This window comes from Hylobates moloch, unplaced genomic scaffold (assembly GCF_009828535.3).
Source record: "Hylobates moloch isolate HMO894 unplaced genomic scaffold, HMol_V3 SCAFFOLD_5, whole genome shotgun sequence".
NCBI lineage: Eukaryota > Metazoa > Chordata > Mammalia > Primates > Hylobatidae > Hylobates > Hylobates moloch.
In genome coordinates this window covers 544,824-561,605 of record NW_026652280.1, presented here as the reverse complement: position 1 = coordinate 561,605, position 16,782 = coordinate 544,824, and the positions used below count along the sequence as shown (strand labels likewise).

The 16,782-nt window shown below is 52.3% G+C and overlaps 1 protein-coding gene across 4 annotated transcripts in view; it reads left to right on the top strand.

Annotated features, from left to right (window-relative positions):
- CTDP1 (CTD phosphatase subunit 1) overlaps positions 1-16,782 on the top strand; it is a 66,669-nt gene that overhangs the window by 21,429 nt on the left and 28,458 nt on the right. For 2 of the 4 annotated variants that reach the window (XM_032152019.2, XM_032152021.2), the window contains exons 5-10: positions 495-645; positions 6,185-6,275; positions 8,773-8,939; positions 10,089-11,132; positions 12,703-12,844; positions 12,995-13,201. In XM_032152019.2, coding sequence (XP_032007910.1) covers positions 495-645; positions 6,185-6,275; positions 8,773-8,939; positions 10,089-11,132; positions 12,703-12,844; positions 12,995-13,201 — 1,802 coding nt within the window. The other 2 variants (XM_032152020.2, XM_032152023.2) reach the window with 2 other exon arrangements.

Below are 16,782 nucleotides of genomic sequence, written 5' to 3'. Positions count from 1 at the left end.
TTCTCAGGACACCTGTCTCGGGCACACGTGTGTCTTCAGGATGCCTGCCGGGCACACATGTGTCTTCAGGACGCCTGTCGGGCACACGTCTGTCTTCAGGACGCCTGTCGGGCACACGTGTGTCTTCAGAATGCCTGTCTCGGGTACACGTGTTCTCAGGATGCCTGTCTCGGGCACACATGTGTCTTCAGGACGCCTGTTGGGCACACGTGTGTCTTCAGGACGCCTGTCTCGGGCACACGTCTGTTTTCAGGACGCCTGTCGGGCACATGTGTGTCTTCAGGACGCCTGTCGGGCACACGTGTGTCTTCAGGACGCTTGTCTTGGGCACACATGTATCTTCAGGACGCCTGTCTCGGGCACACGTGTGTTCTCAGGACGCCTGTCTCGGGCACACGTGTGTCTTCAGGACTCCTGTCTCGGGCACACAGGTTGTGGGGGCGGCCGGGGCTCCTCAGGCCTTTTCTCCCGACTGTTGCTGCTGTTCTTTTCAGGGCATCTTTCACTTCCAGCTGGGCCGGGGCGAGCCCATGCTGCACACGCGCCTGCGTCCGCACTGCAAGGACTTCCTGGAGAAGATTGCCAAGCTGTACGAGCTGCACGTCTTCACCTTCGGCAGCCGGCTGTACGCACACACCATCGCAGGTCAGTCAGCCGCAACCGAAGGGGCCGTGTGAACAGTGGGTTTCTTTCCTGTTTTCGGTGATGGTTTCTTAAAGATGAAGAAAGAAAAGTCAAGAAGCTCTCCGGCAACTCACTTGTAGTCTTAGGGTTGGTCATTGTGCAGGGGGTTGTGCGAGGTAAGGGAATTCTGCCACCGGGGCTGTTGGGTGGGGCTGCGGCCGCTCTGGCGGGGTGCGGTACTGGGTGGGCTGCTTTGGGAGTTTGTCAGGACCACATGGGCACGTGGAAACTTCTGTGAGCGTCCTCCAACAGATACCTTCTTAATCAGTTCACAAGGACTTTGGGCCAGGCTGCTTGTGTGTGCTCTTGCTGGGTGCTCCCACTGCACACAGCATGACTGTCCCCTACCTACACATGGGTGCCCTTAGGGTTTAGCATTTGCTTCTGTCTCCCTGGGTGATAGCGTGAATGCCAGGCTGTGGTGCCCACTGGGAGGCAGCACCAGCAAGACAAATCAAGGGGACAATGCCACGGGACGGTGACTGTCCCATGTGGATGAAGCGAGGGGATGCCACAGGATGGTGACCGTCTCTTCCACGTGGACGAAGCAAGGGGACAACGTGGGATGGTGACCGTCTGTCCCACATGGACAAAGTGAGGGGATGCCACGGGACGGTGACCGTCTGTCCCACGTGGATGTGGGCACCAAGTGGCAGTGTAGGCAAGCTCCTCCGTGCTGGCTCCAAAGGTTGTTAGATTGAGCATTTTAAAATTCAAAGGTCTTTCTAGATTGGTCCTCGTCTTTTGTTGTTGTTGGGGAAATGAATTTCGAATCCTCCTTTAATATTTAGTGTCTTTATAGGAAATTGTGATCATGACCTGTAATTCCTCTTGTAATTGAAATTCAAAATATTCACCTGTGACATTATGGCTGCTGCTGCATGGTTGCCTGAGTTAGATGGTGTGAAGATGAGTAATTATGCACAAGGGTGATTTGGCTCACTTCCTCAGGCCAGTAAAGAAATAACGCCTGCTATGATCTCAGGGTTTTACAGCCCCCAAGTCCATATGTTAAAACCCAGTCTCAAGGCCAGAGTGTTAGGAGGGGCGTGGGAGGTGGTGACGTCATGAGGACTCCATCCTCATGAATGGAATCAGGGCCCTTACCCAGGTGGGTTCTGGGAGCTGCAGGAGATGCAGCCAGCCGGCGCCCACTGACCTGCCGCCAAATCGCTGGCGCCGTGGTTGGACGCCCGCCTCCAGAACTGTGAGGAAGGGACGTCTGTTCCTGAGTCACCCACGCTATGGAGTTTCTTTAGAGCAGCCCAGGCCGACTAAGCTGCCCACTGTGTGGACATAGACCCCCAAATCCCTGCGTGTGTTCCAGCCCCAGATTGTGCCGTCTCAGCCAGTGCCAGGCACCTCCCAGGGGCCAACCAATAAGTCACACAAACCGCAGTGACACTGAGGCCCACTCAAACCAGACAACTGTGCGGGGCGTCACTCTCACAGTAACAAATGTCAGGGAAAGACTAAAAACCAGAAAATTATTCCTCATGGTCATCATATCCCTGGCTGTCCCCTATTCTCTGTTTTTTTGTGTGTGTAATTTTGCCTAGTTTGTCTTAATATATGCACAAGTTTATATACTGTTCTTTTCACATGAGATTTCATCACTAAGAATTTATCCGTCACGTTGTTATAAATCTTCATCGTTTTATGTAAGATTTTTTTCCCTCTTCTGTGGACTGGATCTTCTGGGTGAGTTCTACAACCAGGATTGTTGGGTGAGGGAGTGGTTCCTGACCCCCAGGATTGTGAGGACTGCGCGCCGCATGGCCTGCTCCCTGGGAGGGTGACGGGTTTGCCTCCCGCCCCCCACACAAGGTGCACACAGCAGGCACAGCCCGGTGACCGGCACGTCTGATTCCTGAAGGCGGCAGTCCAGGATGTGCCGGTGATGTTTCTTCTTCTCCTGTCCCATCTTCCATACGTTGATCTAGTGCCCGTGCAAATGTTTCTCATTTGGGGCTTCCTTCTCCAGGTCTCTCTCTAAAGCTGGGCTTCTTTAGGTTGGCTGCTTCACACGTCCTGCTTATCCTTTCTTGAGGTGCATCAACGTTTGCTGGTCAGAGTACTCGAGCCCCAGTGAGGATGAGCATGTGGAAGGCTCGGGTCTGTTTAAATGCTTGGCTGGAGGGGGTTTGGGCTAAAAGCAGAGGGGTCCCAGGTTTTAGCCGGGCCACACCCTTGCCGCCCGTCACACCAGCAGGCAGGGCATGGGTCACCGCAGTCAGATTCCACGTTCATGAGGCCTCGTGTGGCAAAAGATAAAGCAGGTGACGAGAATGCCATGTTTCTTTATCAGCCTGAAAACTGGAGGGAGCCTGGTAGCTGCTCGCAGATTCAGCAGAACATCCATACGGACATCTGCAGGCCGCTGAGCCGCTTAGACAGCAGAGCAAGGAGCCTGCTGGTGGGCGCTTGGCTGTGGAGGGCCTCGAGCGCAGGTCCTCCTGCAGTGAGACCAGCTAGGTTTGCTGAGCCTCACCGCGCCCTGTCTGGTGCTTTCTCCGTTTCAAGCTCTGCTTTCTATGCTAAAGTTCCAGTATTCCAGTGTGTCCAAGGGATGTTGGCCAAAACCAGACGAAGACATCACAGGAAAACTGCAGACCAGTATCCCTTTGAACATGGATGCAGAAATTCTCAACGGAACACGGGCCCTCGAGCCCAGCAACACGGGAGTGGGACTGCGTCCAAGCTGTGGTTCAGGAAGGCTGAGCTTTGCTTCGTCGTGGCTGGCGGGATCCGTAGAGATGACCTGGGTCAGCTTTTCTACAAGTGAGAAAGTGAGGTCCGGACTGAAGCCTGAGGTGGTTGCTGAGCATCCGCTTTTGATGCTTTTCATTTTGAAAGTGACTGTGTTGATAAGCGTGCGTGCTTTCAGTATGACTGGGACAGAGATGTTAAGGGTTTGGGATGTGTGTCATTTATCTGACTGGAGAGACGCTAATAATTCTATTAACAGACTTTAGATTTAGCGACTGCGTGGCCTCAGTGGTCATCTAGAGTTTACATATTGTAAGAAACAATTGCATTTATTTCTCCTGTAAGTCCAAGTATCTTTTTGTTAATGAAATACTAACAAACCAGTGATATCAGGGAAGGGAAAGCTCCTGGCAGTGCTGCATTTGAGACGTCTGGAGGTGGTGATGCTTCAGCCAGGAAGCAGGTTCATCTTCCCGGAAGATCTTATAGATCCCAGAGTGCATTGTGCATAGCGCCACGGGGCCGCAGGGTAATTGAGGTGGTGCACAGAGCAGCTTTTGTGTTTTAATTGTAATGTGTATGTTTTAACCTGTATCGAAAACAGCAAATGTGTTTCTCGCGTTTGTGATCTCAGAGGTGGTGGTGCAGAGGTTGGGCCCAGTAGGGATGGGCGCAGGGAGTAGTTGATTAAAAGCCAGCGTGAAAACACTGGTGATTATGTGGAGTGCAGTCAGGGCGCATTCAGATCCGGAAGTGGACCCCGTGTGCCACGCAGAGATGTGGAGCCAGGCGTTGCAGGGCGCGTTCGTATCTGGAAGTGGACCTCGTGTGCCATACAGAGGCGTGGGCGTTCCAGGGTGCATTCAGATCTGGAAGTGGACCTCGTGTGCCATGCAGAGGCGTGGAGCCAGGTGTTGCAGTGAGACTTAAGTCTTGAGAGAATGTGGGCTGTGTGGTTGGAGTTTGGGTTCATGGTGCTTTTGAGATGTCTCATCTACCTCCTTTGCTTCATGCGCAAATAATGGTTATGCGGGGGACCTGCGTGCCATGACGAGACCACAGTCCCAGCTCCCGACTCTGGACCGGCTCACTCTTCTGCAATCCAGTCCCCCTTTTGTTCCATGGCATCTGCACGTGTCATGCCAGATAGAGGTTGTGTGTTAATGTGTTTAGTTTTCTTACAATTTCAGCCTCTTGGGAGAGTAATAATTGTGTTGTATTCATTCCTGTACCTTATATTCCTAGCAAAATTCCAAGTAATGTTAAACTCAGTAAATGTTGAATGAACAAATACTCTTAAACACGTTATCTAGGTGCCATGGAATACCTGTCTCTTGAGTATGTCCAAATTTATGGCTTCAGCCACTTGTATGATGAGTAGCTGAAACATTTCTTTTTGAGGCTTCATAATTAACTGTAGCTTTTTCTCTCCAGAATGTTTTAAATGGCTGGTGAAATTAAATTGGCATTGAATTTGATGCCTCCAACGTATTTTACCAATGGAATTAATTATCTGAAAAGCCTGTTTTGTTTTTGTTTAGTACCCCTACTTCTACAAACTAAAATACGTTTACTATATATTCTGTGGTTCTTGTAAATTAGCAAGAGATAACTTATTTTTAAATTATCTCTATTTAAAAATATGGGCACTTTACTGTAAATTGAAGACTTTGCAAACTTAGGAAGATAATACAGTAGGCTTAAAGTTCAGAAGATAAATTTATAGATCAAAAAACCCAGAATGGAGGTGATCCCAAGAAACCTCTGCCTGATTTGTTGATTGTGACAGTGATGCTTCCTGAAGCGTAGAAGGGGTGTTCTGGCTGATTGTCGATTGTGACAGCGGTGCTTCCTGAAGTGTAGAAGGGGTGTTCTGGCTGATTGTCGACTGTGACAGCTGTGCTCCCTGAACTGTAGAAGGGATGTTTGCAGATAGCTTGGTTTTACTGTCTTTAAGGAGTCGAAGCTGAGCATCAAGCAGGCGAAGCTCTTTAGAAAATTACTGTTAAAAAATTAAACTAGACTTGTAATTAACGGATGCCATGTAAAGTGCAATTGTCAAATGTAGCCCAAGCCGATTCTTCGCTGTGGAAGCACTTTCTGCACTAGCTGGTCAGGATGGTGTCACGGGTGTCCTTCCTTCCCAGTCTCTTCTGTCAGGCAGGCTTCCTTGATGTTGCCTAAATTACCAGCGTTAAAACGTGTATGATAGAAATAACCGGCCTTTCTGTGTATTTCTGCAACACAGCATGTGAGTTTGTATAATTCTACTAAAGTAACTTGGGAGAAGCAAACTTCCTTGATAAGCTTTCCTCCACTAACCATTACAATGAGAGCGGTGGGCCGCCCGCCTGGGGTTAGGAAAGATCATATCTTCGGTGATGCAGAGTAATTTCAGCTTAGTGTCCAGACTCCGTCACATGAAGAACCACACGCAGAGTGTTTTGAGATCGAAAGATGACTTACCTGTTTTACTTATACCAATGCCTTCCATAATTTTCATATCCATCTGGTTTAGATAGGCACTTCTGTAGGATATTACAAATTTTTCATGTTAATAGAATTATAAACACTTATAAACATGGTTTGTGTTTGAGAAATAAGTTCACCATTAGAGAAAAGAAGCCCTACATGAGCCGTGTCTTACCTCAAAAGGGATGAAGTGTTTGGTGCCAGTTCATCATGTTTTGTGTCTGCCACGGTAAAAAAAAAACATTCAAGGCTTCACCATGTGCCGTGTGACGTAAACGTGTCTCAGGTATGTAATCTTTGTCCTGTTTTCTTTTCCAAGGCTTTTTAGACCCCGAGAAGAAGCTTTTTTCTCATCGAATATTATCAAGGGATGAATGCATTGACCCATTTTCTAAAACGGGAAACCTTAGGTATGTACCCAGCCGCGCTCCTCACAAAGACCTCTCGCTGTTCATTTCCCATTTCAAAAATCGCAGCTTGAGATTTAGAGCAATATTTCTTTTTCTTTTTCTTTTTCTTTTTGAGACGGAGTCTCGCTCTGTCGCCCAGGCTGGAGTGCGGTGGCGCAATCTCGGCTCACTGCAAGCTCTGCTTCCTGAGTTCACGCCATTCTCCTGCCTCACCCTCGTGAGTAGCTGGGACTACAGGCGCCCGCCACCACGCCCAGCAATTTTTTTTTCTTTTTTTTGTATTTTTAGTACAAACCATGGTTTCACTGCGTTAGCCAGGATGGTCTCGATCTCCTGACCTCGTGATCCTCCCGCCTCAGCCTGCCAAAGTGTTGGGATTACAGGCGTGAGCCACCGCACCCGGCCTAAAGCAGTATTTCTGTATTGATGTTTTTTAGGAATTTAACGTCCCCTTTCCAGTTTTCCTTGTTAGCCTCAGAGTACTTAGAAAGTTCCTTTCTAACCTGTACTCCCACTGTCTCCCAGGTGCCTGAGCCCTGGTGCTTGTGCAGGGCCCCCAATCCAGGCTCTGCCCCATCCCGACAGCCGTGTCCTGCCCTGAAACTGCCCTTGAGCTGGGCTTTTGTGTCTGTGGAGCCATGGACTGTCATCCTCTCTGCCTCATCTCTGTCAGATGGCACCGACTCGATGTCAGCCCGCCACCTGACGTTGTGCATCGTTTGTTTAACCAACCCTGGCATATGTGATCATTCTAGTCCCTTTACCTCCAAATTTTCATTCCTACGCGAAGACCTGGCATTGAGATTTGTGGTTGGAGAGGCAGGAGGCAAGTGTGCGTCCCCACAGTAGCCAGCTGTGGAGGATTTGGCCCTTTTGCCTCTGAGTATCCAGGGAATGGCCAGGGCTCCTGGGGAACTCAGTGACTGGACTTTCGGGCCCAGAACCCAGGAGGGCAGGCGTAGGGACGGGATGGCATCAGGGAGGTGGCAGCCGAAAGGACCCCAGTGGGCAGAGGAATGTTGATAACCCCACCCCACACACAAGCTCAGCAGCTCTGTGGGGCCACTGGTTTAGGGGCAGTTCTTGACATCAGCATCAGCATCTGAGGTTTATAATTTTCTTAGGATCTTGCTTGTGTTAATCCTACTAATAATTTATAAAATCCTAAGTCACTCGACTGTTTTGCCCATATTTTTGCCTTTTGCCATTTCTTCCTTTCCATCAGCTCCAGAGCCCCTTCGTGTCAGCTCCTCTGCGCTTTTTTGACAGGGCGGGCCCCTCCCTGCCCCTCCGCAAAGACTTTTTAATATTCTTTTATATGCTTTGACGTTTCTTGCCCACTGTGTTCGAGGAATTTCCCCATTTCCACCCGGAAGTCTGTCCTTGCTGGCGTAGCACCGCGTCAGGCGTGGCTTGTTTTCCCGAGGAGCCCTGGCAGTCACAGCCTCAGCTTCAGCCGCTTCCTGGCTCACGGTGGCCACCCTCGTCCCAGCACCTTGGTTTTTACATTTAGGGAGTCCCCACAGACTGAGGCCTATGCCCGCTAGTGTTAACTAAGAAGAGAATCTGCAAGTATTTACTTCAGAAACCTCCTTTTTGCTAGTTAGCGCCAGAGTGAGTAGATTAATCAGGGCAAAAGAGAACGAGAGGTGCTGTTAGTGATGTGTTAGGGGAAAAGTCACCTGAAGGCAGAATGATAGGATCGAATGGGGACATGCCCAGGATAGGCCCTAGCGGTGGGCCCTGTGGTTTGCATGGAGGTAGCTGGAGGTCCACTTAGAAATTCTGCATCGGCAGTGGGTCTGGTTTTTGTGTTTTTGTTTTTGAGATGGTCTGGCTCGGTTGCCCAGGCTTAAGTGCAGTAGTGCGGTGTCAGCTCACCACAGCCTTGACTTCCTGGGCTCAAGCTGTCCTCCCACTTCAGCCTTCTGAGTAGCTGGGACTGTGGGTGCACACCACCACACCTGGCTAACTTTTGTATTTTTTTGTAGAGATGGGGTCTTACTATGTTGCCCAGGCTGGTGTCAGACTCCTAGGCTCAAGAGATCCTCCTGCCAAGACCTCCCAAAGTGCTGGAATTACAGGCATTAGCCACACGGCGCCTAGCCCAGTCTGTTTTCAGAGTCAGCAAATTCTGGCCTTTAGGCTACCCAGCCTTGTTTGTACATGAAGTTTTATTGGAACATGGCCACGCCCACATGGTCAGAGTTGGGTTTTGTCCCTGTGGCCCGTAATGCCTAAAATAGTGACTCTGGTGCTTTAAGAAACAGTTTGCAAACTTCTGCTTGAAGGAGAATCAGAAACAGTGGAGAAGATGTTACTGAGGTTTAAATGTGACCCAAACAGAAAGGGCTTCGGGGCAGCTGGTGTCCGTTTCTGATTAACCTGCTGTCTGCTGGTTACATGTGGATTAGAGTCTTAAACTGTTATGCTTGGCAAGATGAGTGACTACAACTTTTCATCATTATTTTTTGTAAATTATGCATTTCACTTGTAGAAATCTCTTTCCTTGTGGAGACTCAATGGTTTGCATTATTGATGATCGAGAAGATGTCTGGAAGTTTGCCCCCAATCTGATAACTGTGAAGAAATATGTATACTTCCAAGGTACGGGTGATATGAATGCGCCCCCTGGGTCGCGAGAATCTCAGACGAGAAAGAAAGGTGGGTAACCTCCTTCCTGATTCTCTAGAAGAATTTTCATTTGCTTGTTGTTTAGCTCTTCTTATTTCTTATCTCTATTTTGACTGCTATAAATTCAAGATACACTTTGTTTTTTATTTGTGTTTCAATAGAGATTATTGGATTTATTTATATAGTACTGAAAAACAGGATATTATGTTGTTTCGATTTGGGCTTTAAAAAAAATGGCCCTCACTTAAGCATTTTCCCAGTTGAATAAAAACAGAGGATGCTGTTTAACCTAACGCATCTGAATAACTCCTTTCATCCCAGTTTTCCTTAAACACACCCCTGGGTATTGGGCCATGGCGTTCTATAGAGAGAACGAATGTGGGGGCGGTGGCTCTGCAGGGAAGAACCGTTCCCGGTGCACAGTGGTCAGGCCTAGCACTGGCTGAGGCCCCAGAGAGCAGTGTGGTTTAACCTGTCAGGCAGGCATGTAGCTGATGTCCACCCTACGAAAAGTTAAGTGTTTTTTGGTCTTTAGTTTTTTAAAAAATATTTTGAGGCACACACTTACTGCTGTAGTCACTAAAATGGAACTTGGAGGTTAAGACCAGGAGAGGGTGAAACTGGGGGCATTCTCGTAGAAGGTAGAGACTTTCACTAGATGGGTGGGGTCAACGTGGAGTTGCTGACTTCCTCCAGACCGTGGCTTGGGAAACCGTGGCCACGGTGGCGCCAGGTCGTCGGGCTGACGGCCACGGTGGCGCCAGGTTGTCAGGGGCTGACGGCCACGGTGGCGCCAGGTCTGCAGCCCGGAAACCTCTAGTTGTCCTTACAGGTGGAGGGTCCCTCCTGCCCCAAATCCAGAGCTTTTTGATGCCCACATGGTGCTTAAAGGAAATACTAATTAGGGTATTTTGGATTTTTCAGATTTGGGATGTTCAGCTGGTAAGTATAACGCAGATACTCCAAACTCAGAAAAAAATTCAATATCCAAAACATCCCTGGTCCCACGCACTTCGGGTAAGGGGTGCTCACCCCGTCCGGCTCTTCACAGCAAGGTTGCCAAGGCCTGGTCTAGAGGGTGATGGAGTTCACTGCCATGGAGAAGGGTGCTGCTTTAACTTGGAACGTTATTCAGTGTTTAATGCTAAATTGCGGTAACTTTTCCTTTTGCATGTTTAGTAAATCATTCTTCTCGAGGCACTGAGGTCTCAGAGCCAGCTCCGCCCGTGAGAGACCCCGAGGGGGGAACGCAGGCCCCTGGAGAGGAGCCCAGCAATGGCCTGGAGAAGCCTGCACGGGAGCTGAACGGCAGTGAGGCCGCCGCCCCGCGGGACCCGCCCCGCCCCGGGAAGCCGGACGAGAGGGACACCTGGCCCCCTGCCCAGGCCCCCACCAGCAGCCGAGAGCTGGCAGGCGCTCCTGAGCCCCAGGGATCCTGTGTGCAGGGTGGCCAGGTGGCACCGGGACAGCGGCCTGCCCAGGGTGCCACGGGCACTGACCTGGACTTCGACTTATCCAGCGACAGTGAGAGCAGCAGTGAGTCTGAGGGCACAAAGTCCTCCTCCTCCGCCTCTGATGGCGAAAGCGAGGGGAGGAGAGGCCGGCAGAAGCTGAAGGCCACCCCAGAGGGAGCCGGGGCGCTGGCACAGGGCAGTTCCCTGGAGCCGGGGCAGCCTGCAGCACCGAGTCTCCCCGGAGAGGCCGAGCCTGGCGCGCATGCCTCGGACAAGGGACCCGAGCTGGGTGGGCAGGAGGAGGGCGAGCGGGATGGCCTCTGCGGCCTGGGCAACGGCTGTGCCGACAGGAAGGAGGCAGAGACTGAGTCACAGAACAGCGAGCTGTCGGGGGTCACCGCGGGCGAGTCCCTGGACCAGAGCGTGGAGGAGGAGGAGGAGGAGGAGGACACGGACGAGGATGACCACCTCATCTACCTGGAGGAGATCCTGGTCCGTGTGCACACCGACTACTATGCCAAGTACGACCGCTACCTCAGCAAGGAGATCGAGGAGGCGCCGGACATCCGCAAGATCGTGCCGGAGCTCAAGAGCAAGGTGCTGGCAGACGTGGCCATAATTTTCAGTGGGCTACACCCGACAAACTTCCCAATAGAGAAGACGCGGGAGCATTACCACGCCACGGCGCTGGGAGCGAAGATCCTCACTCGGCTGGTGCTGAGCCCCGACGCCCCTGACAGGGCCACGCACCTGATCGCCGCGCGGGCTGGTGAGTGCTGCCTCCCTCTGCCCTGGGCGTGGTCAGCCCCACGGGCTCCTTGCAGGCACTCCTTAGAGTTGGCATTGCTGTTTATCTCACTCAATTTTCAGAAACATTTCCCAGAATCACCATCTTTTAAGAATAGATCATGACATTGGGTGAAATTCGAGTTTGGGCACGTTCATGCTTTCAGACCGCAGTCATCCCGCACACCGTTTGGTGGTGGGAGTTACTCGTGTGCGGTTTAGAAAGTTCAGCCTTCTCCCTGGAGTGAGCCATGGCCGGGTTGGAGAACAGGGAATCAGCGATAGGGGCGTAGTGGAGAAACTCGAGGCAAGAACAGGAGGCGGGGCCCTCAGTTCGCAGGTAAAAGGTTGACAAACCCTCTGAGTTAGAAAACTAAATGCAAAGTTTCAGCTGAAACGCTCACAGAAGGACACGATGTGGCTGGGAGAGCGGAGGACAGGCCTGCTGTCCCCCGACGGTGAAATCTGTCCCAGATGGGGCAGGCTGCTCTGACATGTTGAAACTTCCGCCGAATAAAACAGAACCTTTCAGCAATAGGTGAATCTTGAAGGAAGACTTACACCCCGGTGCTTAAAAAACCCAAATTTCTCGTTATTCTAGTTATTCTGTGAAAATGCTCCCATAAGAACCTGGATTTTCCCTCAGTGAAGATTGCCTGAACCACTTCAGGTTCTGCTTCTCCAATCGCGCTTCGTGTCCTGGTGGCGTTTCTTGAGAGGGCTTCTCAATGCGTGGCCCCGCCTCCAGGGCTCAGGGTAGCCTTGTGGGGTGAGCTCATCCCTGTCCACGCAAGCTCCCTGACAGCAGGTGTGGTCTTATTTGAGGCCACGGCTCTAGCACGTATCATGTGGCGTTGGACACGCACGTGCTCAGTAAAGCATTTGAATCGAGGGTAAATGGAAGGTTCCATCTCAGTGTGAAATAGCCGGGTGCTAGCTGCAGGACAGAGGCAGGCTTTCCGTGGAGCCCAGCGACACCCTTGATCCCAGGAGAAAGCCAAGCCCTGGCCTCCCGTGGGCAGTCAGACCCTTCTCTCCTGAGCCCACGTGGAGTCGGGCCAGGCCGGGGTCCTCCTTAGCCCCTCAGGTGCCCGTCTGCCCTGTCCCGTGAGTGCCCAAGCTCCTGACCCTTCTGAGCATGGAGCTGGGCCAGGCCGGGGTCCTCCTTGGCCCCTCAGGTGCCCATCTGCCCTGCCTCATGGTGCCCAGCTCCTGACCCTTTTCTCGCTTTCCCTCCTTCCGCCCGAATTGTGCTCTCGTTTCCTTTTTGCTTCTGTGTTCGTGGACTCACTGTTGAGGGGCTTTCCCGAACACATGCTAAGAGAGGTCCTCCCGCCGCTCACGTCACCCGCTGTGCCCGGCTCCCTGTCTGAGATCCACCCCGTCCCACTATGGCTGCTTATCCCTGGCCTGGGAGATGGGAACCTGCAGTGGGCAGCCCTGGTGGGGTGCAGCCGGGTGAGGGCCCTGAGCCCTGGAGGGGTGCAGCCGGATGTGGGTCCTGAGCCTCCAGTGCTGGCTGGGACAGTCTCACACAGCCGGGTCTCCCGCAGGCACAGAGAAGGTGCTGCAGGCGCAGGAGTGCGGACACCTGCACGTGGTCAACCCTGACTGGCTGTGGAGCTGCCTGGAGCGCTGGGACAAGGTGGAGGAGCAGCTCTTCCCGCTCAGGGACGATCACACCAAGGCACAGAGGTGGGTCCTCGCTGCACCCAGCACGTCCCTGCCAGGTGTTCCCTTCCCGGACAGCTGTTGGTTCACGCACCTGGGCAGCGTCCCCTGGGCGTCTCCGCCCCGCGTCACCTGGACGCCCCAGTCATGGCCCTTGTGCTCTTCCTCCGACAGGGAGAACAGCCCCACGGCCTTTCCTGACCGGGAGGGTGTGCCCCTCACCGCCTTGTTCCACCCGCTGCCGGTTCTTCCCAAGGCCCAGCCTGGCCCCGAGGTTCGGATCTACGACTCCAACACAGGGAAGCTCATCAGGACGGGTGCCCGGGGGCCCCCAGCGCCCCCCAGCTCCCTACCCATCCGCCAGGAGCCCTCTTCCTTCAGGTACATGGCGGCCCAGCCACTGCCCCCAGCTAGTGAGGGCTCTTCAAGCTTGCTGCTCCAGTCTGTTGGGGGGATGGCGCCAGTTGCCCGAAGTGAGGGCGGGTGGAGGCTGCAGACAGTGACTCCTGCTTCCACCTTGTGGGAACGCCGCCCCCGCCTGCACTCTCGGGTCTTTTTGTTTTTCTCTCCTGTCTTGGGTCCCAAAACTGAAACAAAACCCCCACGATCAGCCTCTCAGATGTCGTCCAGGCACCTGCATGTGCACACCTGTGGCCGCCCCGCAGAGCACTCGGTCCTGGGAACACTCAGCAGAGAACGGGTAGAGTGGGGCTGGTTCTGAGCCCCCCACCCCCCTCGCCTCGCCGTCTGCTCTCCGCCGGCTCCACGTTTGCTGCTCTGCCAACCCCGGGCTGCCCTCTTCGTTTCCACACAGAGCAGACGCAGGGGTGGTGGCAGTGGCGGTTGGTAAACAGCACCGTGAGGAACGGAAACTTGCTTGGACTGGAAGGCGTTGGTAGCCGGGATCTGTGCTGCCCTGGAGAGGAGAGATTGCAGGCCCTGAGGGATGCTTCCTGAGCACGTGGCCTCTGTGCCTGTTTGCCCATGTGGACCCGAGATCAGCCCTCAGCCTAAGGTTGTGGCCCCTGCAGACCCCATGTAAATGGCTGTGGGACATTCTTGGAGATTTAAGTGAGGAGTCTTTGTTTGTACCGTGGTGCTTGAAATTCAACCAAAAGTTTAACTCGATTAAACTTGACCCAGGCGAGGAGCACCCACCAAGACCTGGTGTGCGTTTGCCCCTGGAAGCCCTCTGACAGGTCACAATACCTCAGATCCTGCAACGGGTACAGAACGCAGGCTGCTAGAGGGAGACGGGCGCTCACGGTTAATGGGGAGATGGAGAGGTACGGCTTGATGTCGTTTTTGAGCCTTTGCAGGATCCAGCACTGTCCCTGCGTGGGGACGCTGAGGCCTGGAGTGCACGGCCCTTCCAAGTCAGGAGCAGGGGTGGCCAGAGCGTGTCCTTCACACAGTGGGTGGCAGCTCCCGAGGCTGGGTGGACAGGTGAGGAGGCCCCGCCAGGCACCACGGCAAAGCCCAGTCAGCTTTCGGGAGAGGCCACTCCCTCTGGAAACACACTCTGGTTCCTCCCTGGGTTTCTGTTTCATAGATTGTGTTTCGTTTTTTATTATTCTGGAGAGCAGCGGGTGCCCCTCTCGGCTGATTTCACAGCCCTTGAGGTCATGGTGGGGAATGTTGCTAACAGGAGGAGTCGGGTCGGGTGACTGGGAGGTGGGCAGGTGCAGGGTGGCTGTGGGCAGCTGGGCCGGTGCTGGTGGCCTCCTGTGCAGCAGCCTGGCAACGCTCTGGGACCTGGGGGATGGGGGGTTTGGGATGAATCTGAGGTCCTCCATTCTGATGACAGGGAAGAGGATCCCCAGCCACAGAGATGATGTCATCCCTGATGGATAGGAAGGCGTCCTGGTGATGCTGTCACCTCCCATCGTGTTCTGGTGACGATGTCATCTCTTGTCGTTAAGAAGGCGTCCGCGTGGTGATGTCGTTTCTGGTCTTTAGAAAGGCTTCCTGTTGCGGGCTGATTGGGTTTTTAATACGAGGTGTCTTTCCAACACTGCTTCTCTAGCTCTTTGAGGCCGGCAGGTGCCTGCAGTTCAGTTTGTTTCTGACGCTGACGTCCCACAGTTGGCATCAGGCCTTGAGTCTAGGGGCTCAGTCCCACCAGACTGCCCTCATCTTGGACCCCCAGGCCACCTCACCGTCCAGCTTGGCCACAGTGTTGGGGGTCCCCACACACAGACCTGTGCAGTTTTGATAATCTGCTGAATCGGCTCATGAAACTCTGGAAAACATTTCACTCAGCAATACCAGTTTATTTTAAAGGCTCAAGAACAGCCAAATGAGGGGGTGCCTGGGGCAGGGTCTGGAAGGGCCCTGAGCATGGTACGTGCCCCCTGGAAGCTCTGCGTCCTTCCATCTGTGGCGAAGGCATAGCTGATCCCACCCGCTGCCCACTTGCTCCTGCGAAGCCTCCTACCCTGGAGCCGCTCAGGCCCAGCCCAGAGCCACCCTCACCACTGCGGTGATCCCAGGGACTGGGAACAGGTCTCTTTCCGTAACACCAGGGCTTTGTCCTTTGGTAGTACTCTTACTTCTTCATTTGACTTAATTCCAACTCTCCAGCCAGTTGACAGAGCTCCGGGACCCTTATGAGAACAGCGTGGTGAAGCCTGGCCTATGGGATTGCTGTGGGCCAGTCAATCGGTGAACGGGCCAGCACCACCTAGAGCAGAATGATGCGGAGACCCCACCTCTAGGAAGTCAGGGTCTGTTCTGTGCTGTAATTCTAATCAGTAGAAGCGCGATGGCAGGACGGATACGTGCATTGAAGTGATACTGCTGAGTTTTGGTTTTGAAATTATGTGATAATTTAAAGCAGCCACACAATCAGTACTGTGAACAGCACCTGTTCTTTAGATGCTGCTTTTCATACTGTTGAATAAAATGTGCAGGGGGGTGGCTTGCACTGCAGTCCCAGTGCTTTGGGAGGCGGACCCGCAAGGATCTCGAGCTCAGGAGTTCAAGGCTGCAGTGAGCTGTGATCGCGACCCCGCGCTTCATCCTGGGCCACAGGGTGAGAGCCTGTCTCAAAAAAAAAAAAATTTTTTTTTAATAATTTAAAATAAAATCACAAACCTTTGACTTATTTTTTCTTCGGTATTTTTATTTATTTATTTTTTTGAGACGGAATCTTGCTCCATCGCCCAGGCTGGAGTGCAGTGGTGCAGCTTTGGCTCACTGCAACCTCCGCCTCCCAGGTTCAAGCAATTCTCATGCCTCAGCCTCTTGAGCAGCTGGAATTATAGGCACATGCCGCCACGCCCAGCTAATTTGTGTATTTTTAGTAGAGATGGGGTTTCACCATGTTGCCCAGGTTGGTCTCAAGCTCCTGTCCTCATTGTCTTAACCTACATAAAGTGGTTAAAGATTAGATACAAAACTGGTTTTTTAATAATTCAGCCTTGTTTGAAGGGAGCTAGGAATTTCTAAGATCAATGAGAAAAAAATAATTATCTGAAAACAGACTTGCAGATGGTAAGCTGGATTTGAATAAAGTCAAACACTTTTACTTGAATGACACTGATAATATGGCAGCCGATAACTGTACATGTGTTCTGAAATGTGTATAATTTACGTGAACGGCAGTTCAGTTTCGAATGGCACGTCGTAAACAACTGTTCAGCGGTGCCTTTCGTGAGGAAGATGCACGCTGGGCTGTAGTACATTTGAATAGCTGACTTTTGATGAAATTTTCTTCTGTTTTTAATCTGAAAGTGTAATCTGCACCAGAATATCAATATTACTTCATTTAATACCAGCTCATTTATACGAAAGGATGTTAATGTGATTTGTTAGGTTGCGATAATCGTCAGTTTGGTGGCGGGAAGCAGCGTTGTTGTGGCTGCAGCAGCCGGCCGCCTGGTCTGCATGATTGCAGGCTGGACGCACCTTTGTCATGTTAAGGAAATGTCTCTCCCTTCACTTGTATGTGTTGGAAACTG